Genomic DNA, 6,857 nt, shown 5'->3' on the forward strand with positions numbered 1-6,857 from the left:
TGGCCCAAGTGCAGGCTCCGGCGGACCATGTCGGGAAGGGGGGAGGCCTCAGGGAGTGAGGTCTTGCCGAGGGGGTGTCGAGTCATCCCGGGCCGGGGCCGGAGGCAGGAGGCAGGGCAGACCTGGCTGGAGGGAAGACAGCGAACCCACCCCAGGACAGTGGGGCTGTGCCTGACACTGCACTTCTGATCACTGGGGGGAGGGGGGGCTCCTTGTCTTCCTTTTGTGATTTCAGGGAGATTATCTTGTCTGAGAGGACAACACCAGGTCATCAGGGAGCTACTTCTTGTCACCTGAGATAGGAGTCCCAGGTCCTGCCGAGAGTCCAGGTGAGTGAGGACCCAGGGAATCTCAGTGCCCAGAACAAAGAGGCTCAGGGAAGCCTGGGCTACCCCTCCTGTCAGCCAGGACATCCCGGCAGGGCTCTCGGGCCAGGCCCAGGTCAGGAGGGGAGGGCCTTGGTCCGAGGGTCTGGTCAGCCCTGGCAGGGCTCCAGGAGAGGCCCAGCATTTCCTCCCACACAGGACCCTGAGACCCTGGGCAGGTGTGGCCAGAGTGAGTACAAAGGGAACCTGTGACCCCAGAGCAGAGGGGACCCCACACTTCCTGACCCATCCCACAATCAGCCCAGAACTTCAGGCTGTGGCACCTTCAAGTTCTTGAGCAGCCTTCAAGTTCTTAGGGGCATCACCCAGGAAGACGGAGCGTGTGAGGCCCAAGTGTTCCCTTACACAGGAGCCTGTATGCCCCTTGTCAGGGTGCTGGGGGGTTTCTCCATTGGAGCCACACAGTCCACCTCTCTCCCCCAGGCCACTTTCCATCCACCCCCAACAGTTGCCGAGCGGGAGTCATGCCTCAGAGTTACATGAGTGAGCTCTACGCATTTGAGGAGGAGCTTCAGGACCCAAGAGAAGCCTACTACTTGGAGCAGGGGCAGCTGTTTAGGGCTGAGGAGGAGGAGGAGCTGGTGGTGATGGAGGAGGAGGAGGGGGAGGAGGAGGGGGAGGAGGAGGAGGCCTCATTCCCCTCATTCTTCTCTTCCTCTACCTTTCACTTCACCTCTATCGTGTTCCGGGATGCCTCAGAGGAGGCCTCTTCTGGGTCCCTGAGTTCTCCCAGCACCTGCTCCTCCCCAGTGGTCCTGGGTGCTGCTCCCTGGAGCCAGTCTGAGGAGGAGAGCACCAGCAGCCAGGAGGAGGAAGGGCTGGGCGCCTCGCAGGGGGCCGCAGCAGCCTCGGTCTCCCCGCAGGAAGCACTGCAGGGGAAGATAGCTAACCTGGTGTGCTTCCTGCTGTTCAAGTACCGCGTCAAGGAGCTGGTCACCGAGGCGGAAATGGTGCATGTGGTCCTCGGCGGTGACCAGGAGCACTTCCCTGTGGCCTTCCGCCAGGCCTGCGAGTGTCTGCAGCTGGTCTTCGGGCTGGAGGTGCAGGAAGCAAACCCGGATGGCGACACCTATGTCGTGATCATCGCCCTGGGCCTCACCTACGACGGGCTGACCAGCCCTGAGGAGACCTTGCCCAAGACGGGCCTGCTGGTGATGGTCCTGGCCGTGGTCCTCCTGGGTGGCGACCGTGCCTCCGAGGCGCACGTGTGGGAAGCTCTGGGGGCCGTGGGGGTGCATGAGGGGGTGGAGCACTTCATCTACGGGGAGCCCAGGGAGCTCCTCACCGAAGTGTTGGTGCAGGAGCACTACCTGGAGTACCGGCAGGTGCCCCACAGTGATCCCCCCCGCTACGAGTTCCTGTGGGGCCCCCGGGCTCACGCCGAGACCAGCAAGGTGGGAGTCCTGGACTTTTTTCTCAGGGTCAATAGCAGGGATCCCAGGTACTTCTGAGCCACAGGCAGAGGGCGCTGGGGGTGTGGGGGTTTGGGGTGCGGCATCCCTGGGCCCTGCCCTCCGCGGTGGCTGAGGAATCGCTTCTCGTTTCCATTTAGGACTTGTTTGCGTGTTGTCCCGTAGTAGAAAGTTTGCTAGTGTCAGCTGTGCTGGTGACGTGGCGGTTGCACTGGCACGCTGGGCTCTAGGCGGTTCTGTCTTGTACACCTCCACCTTACTTTGTGACCATAGTTCTGTACTATAGCATTGGAATGGGGTTTCCTTGGAAATGTGACAGAACTTAGCAGAAACATGTATGGCGTTAAGAAACAAATAAATGTAGAGTTCTTGCTGCTTATGCCTCGTCAGTCTATAGCAGTGCGCGCTTTAGAGCCATCACCTGCAGGGCTGTGGGCAAAGGTGCTCTCCCTCCCCTGAAATGATGACTGCAGCTCAGCGGCTGGCTCTCTCTGGCTCTCTCTCTTCATTCTGCCCGTGCCCCAGGGCCCCTTGAGAGCTGACTCTGACGGCGCCAGCATCGCTGTTCAGTCCCAGGACTCCCCCAAACTCCATTTCCCTGTGCGTCTTCCTGTCCAAGTCGGGATCTCACGGCTGAGCAGCTCCTCACCGCGCCCCTGGGCCCCCCTGCCCCCAGGGCACCGCCCGCCAGTCCAGGCTGCACGCCTGCAGACTGCTGGAGCCCACCCCCGCCACCTGGGGCACTTCCCACAGCAAAAGCTCCCAATTCAGAGTGGCCTTTGGCCCCTGACCATGCTGCTAAATGTCTGTGGCACACCCTTAAATGTTTGCGCAGCTAACTGACCAGTAGAGTCTGATTGGGCCCACGTGTTTCTCTGCCTATAACCCTGAAGCTCAAACAGAGGCTTTAAAAACTTCCCAGATATTTGCAGTCTGGTTTCACAGGAGGGAAACTGGCCACTACATGTAGATGGCTGAACTTCCGTAGGCAGCCAGACCGACGCCAGAACGTCTTTTCTGCCAGGTTCATGGAGAACTCATGTGCTTCTGAGTCTCCTGTCCCAGTGCGAGAGGGCCTCCCCAACCCTGCTGACCACCAGGTGCACACAGAGGCCCTCAAAAGCACGAACATAAAAGGAAACCACAGCACCACTGGAGAGTAACATAGTTCACCCCCTAGGGTACTGTTACAGACATTTACCAGATAGTAGTGGGAGACATCAAATAGCAGGGGGAACAGAGAAGCCTAACGCAGGGAGCACGAGCCCTCGAGGGCATGCCATCACAAGGTGCGACGGGCTCCCCACATCCAAACCGCACACATCAACTGCCGGCCTGTGTGCCTTGCTCTGCTTCCTCTCCAGTGTGGCTGCCCAACTGGGTATGGCTGAGAGCGAGAAATGCCTTAAGTCAAAATTGAAGAAGACAATCGCACGAAAACCCACGGCCTTCCACAGAGATGATTAACCAGGAGAGGCAAGCAGGGGTGTGGGAGGCCTGAGCAGGCGGTGTGCGCTGCACCTGCCCAAGCACCCCTTCTTCCACTATTTCTTGTTGTTTAACTTTGCAAGGTGATAAGAGATTGGATCAAGTTTATTTTTTTGAAGATTTAACTTTTATTTATGCATACAAGAACAGGGGTGCAGGCCAGTGATGCAGGGGTGAGAAGATTTGCTAGAGACAGAGTGGGGAGCAGAACAGATCGAGTGAAACACACTGCTGAGGGGAGCAGCGGGGTGGGGTGACCAGAGAGGTCTGTTGTGCCCACAGGGATGGAACTCAGCTGCAGGGGCTGCGGACAGCTTCATAGCGCTGTGCTGTGACCCCTGTGCCCCCGGGGGGCCTGGATTAAGTCTAAATGGCGGTGCTATCCCTTTTCACCTCAGATTCGAGAAATGCAAGTGGAGGTGCACCTGCTTCTCCCATCTGCCTGTCGACTGGCAGAGGAGGGAGAGAACTTGCACGTGGGGAAGAGGCAGGGTGGAATGACAGTGAAGTCCAGAGTAACAGAAATTGGGGTGTTAAAGAGTTCAATAAATGAGATCAAGAACGCTGCAGAAGTAGGAGAGACCAAATGACGGGTTGAATCAATGACATCAAACATGCACTAAGAATCCAGCTGCGAAAAAGAGAGAAATGAGATGTGAACAAAGAAAAATGAAGCACTTTGAAAACAATCCGACACCTTGCAGAGAGCGAACATAAGAATAAGCGTATCCCAGAAGAGGAAGGGGGCGGTGACAGAAACTCATGCGAGGAAACCATAGCGAGAAACTTCCCAAACCTGCAGGGAGTCAAAAATGCAAGTCCACGAAGCTAACAGGACACCGTTCCCTAAATGCAATGAGACAGGCAAGACATACTGGTGGAGGTAGCGAGAGCCTATGGCAGAGAAAGTACACTGTGGCAAAGAAAAAAAAGCAGGGCTCTTCCAAAGACACTCCCAGGAGGCTTACATTAAACTTGCCAGCAGAAACACTAGAGAGAAGGGAAAGATGTATTCAGAGCGCCCACAGACAAAACTGTCACCCAACGATACTCCATTTTTGTATCTCTTGTATTCTCTCAGATACAAGAGAAAAAGCAGAGACCTGACCGTGGCCGCCTGATCCTGGGTTTATGGAAGGTGAAGATGCGCCTTGGCAATGGCGCAGGGTGGGTGACGGCGGAGGGGACCACCCAGAAGGGTGTCCGTTGGGCCTGGCTTGGGGGACACACCCTCTCCCAACGTGTGACCCAGCAGAACTGACGTGACAGATGAGGAGGAGGGTGGCGGGACACTTTGGAAGACGCTTGGGGGTGTTATCCCCAAGATCCCCTTTAAAGAGCCCAATCACCCCCAACCCCTTGGCCTGGCCAGCACTCCCCCAACCCCCATGACCTTTATGAGCTCACGCCTGCCCTGGGACGGGATTGGTGGGCTGGGGCCGGGGAGCAGGGGGCCTTGCTGAGCAAACAAAGCCGAAGGGGCCCCTCCCGGCGCAGGGAGGGTGTATACAGCGGCCCGCAGAGCCAGGGTTAGTCCCACAGAAGACCCAGCGATGGCGAAAGCTGCCAGAGGAGCGCGTGCTGCCCGCGCTGGGAAGAAGCAGCCCCAGGCCACCGGGAAGCCCAGGAGGAAGAGAAGGGCCCCCCGCCGCCAGCCCAGGCGCCCACGCACACGCAGGGGCAAGGTGAGCAGACCCGCCCGCCCTCCTCCCTGCCCCTGGACTCCCGGCCCCCATTCCCTGCGGCCTGGCCACCCTGGCCTGGGCCGAGCCCGCACACACTCGCCCGGCCCTCACCCTGGCTCTCCGCAGGGGGCCAAGAAGGCCCGGATGCCCAAGAGGCCCCTGGCTGCCACCCTGCAGAGGAACTGCTGCAAGGACGCGTCCATGAGACCCACGGCCACAAGGCCGGCGCCACGCCCGAGACCCAAGGCCCGGCGGGAGCCGGACTCGGATTCCGACAGCGACTGAGAGGCCCCGGGGCCCAGGAGAGCGGGGCCACATCACCCGCCTTCCCGCGCTCCTGGGCCCCTGTCGCTCCAGAGCCAGAGCCCTCAGCTGCGCCGTCCAGCCCGCGGCAGCGAGAAGCCGGTTCCCGAGAGCCCAAAGCCCACCAGGGGGGCCACTCTGGAACGAATCCAATAAAGTCACTGCTGTGAAAACTGTGTCGTCTGCCCTTGTCTGAGGGTGGGAGGGAGGATGGCAAGGTTGGGGAGGGGTCCTGGGGGAGGGAGAGGTGCTGGGGCCGGGACAAAGGGGGTCCTGGGGGAGGGAGGGTGTTCCAGGGGCTGGACAGGAATTTTGGGAAAGGGAGGGGATTCGGGGGGCTGGACGCAGGTCCTGGTATAGAGAGGGGTTCCGGGGGGCTCCATGCGGGTCTTAGGGGAGGGAGGGATTCTAGGGGGCAGGACGGGGGTCCGGCTGGCTGGAGGTCAGCCAGGAAGGTCCACGGTGGACCAGACACTGATATGAGGACTGCGTGAGGCCTGAGCACTGAGACAAACTAACCCTGCAGGACAGGAAGGGAGCTGTGTCTGGGGGAATACTTGGGGGGCTCACTGGGGAGAGGAGGCTGTGCTGGCACCGCCCCCCCCAAGAGGCACAGAGTCATGGCCGCCTGGACGCTGACCGCCCAGGGGGGTGGCCATGCCCACCCCATCACGCCAGCCCTAGGAGGTCCCCAGGAGAGCGATCCTCGCCTGCTGAAAGTCCCCAGGGCTCTGGAACACTCTCCCGGTGCCGCTCACATTCCCGTCCAAGAGCGGGCTACGCTCCTGCTGAGAAAGTGGGAGCGGGGGCCCGCCTGGACGGCTGGGGACGGCTGGAGGCCCCGAGGGGCGTCACTCACAGTCATGTACATGCCACCTGTAACTCCCGCGCAGGCGACATGGTCACGCGGTGTCAGGCAATGGTGCAAACAGAACCTCTGTGCTTTCCCTCACACATACCCAAAGTGTAAGACCCTTGCAGGTGGGGACATTGCTCACCTGTGTCCTAGTATCTGGAATGGCTCCTCACAATGGTCTTCAATAAATATTTGTCGCCTGACTTGGCTGAAAGCAGTGGAGATAGAAGTGAATTGATTCTAGGAATTTCTAGGACTGGGAGATGTCTGGCGTGTGGGGACTGAAAGAGGAAGAGGTGTTGTGGATGACTCTCCTGTTTTCTGTTCAGGCCATTCAATGGCTGGTGACATCAGTACAGCTATCGAACACTGGCGATAGGGCAGGATCGGAGACCCCAGATGACGAGGAGAGCACCACCTGTCATGAGGCGTGTGGAGAAAGGCAGCAGAACTGGGTTAGGAGACTTACTTTCCCACATGACACTGATCAGGCCATTTCTGGCCTGTTTTTCTTTCTCGAGGTAATGGATTTGGCAAATCTTTCAGCACGTGTAGGGTCTGACCACAGAGGTATCCCGGCTCGTACTCTTTAATAGCCCTCCGGCTGGTAGTTCAAGCCTCTAGGCTTCACCTAGGCATATCTAGGCCCCTGGAGCGAGGTGCACAGATGCTTACAAACATGTCTCTCGCCCACAGTTAGCCTGGAGCATGGCTATGCTCTTCCCTT

General features: G+C 59.1%; 1 protein-coding gene across 1 annotated transcript; it reads left to right on the forward strand.

Annotated features, from left to right (window-relative positions):
• Positions 1-850: 850 nt before the first annotated feature.
• LOC101636223 (melanoma-associated antigen 10-like) lies at positions 851-1,837 on the forward strand. Its single transcript, XM_004685983.1, has 2 exons — positions 851-967; positions 1,088-1,837. The coding sequence occupies exons 1-2, from the start codon at positions 851-853 to the stop codon at positions 1,835-1,837; spliced, it is 867 nt and encodes a 288-aa protein (XP_004686040.1).
• Positions 1,838-6,857: the final 5,020 nt, after the last annotated feature.

Source organism: Condylura cristata, unplaced genomic scaffold, assembly GCF_000260355.1.
Source record: "Condylura cristata isolate star-nosed mole 26May11 unplaced genomic scaffold, ConCri1.0 scaffold00019, whole genome shotgun sequence".
NCBI lineage: Eukaryota > Metazoa > Chordata > Mammalia > Eulipotyphla > Talpidae > Condylura > Condylura cristata.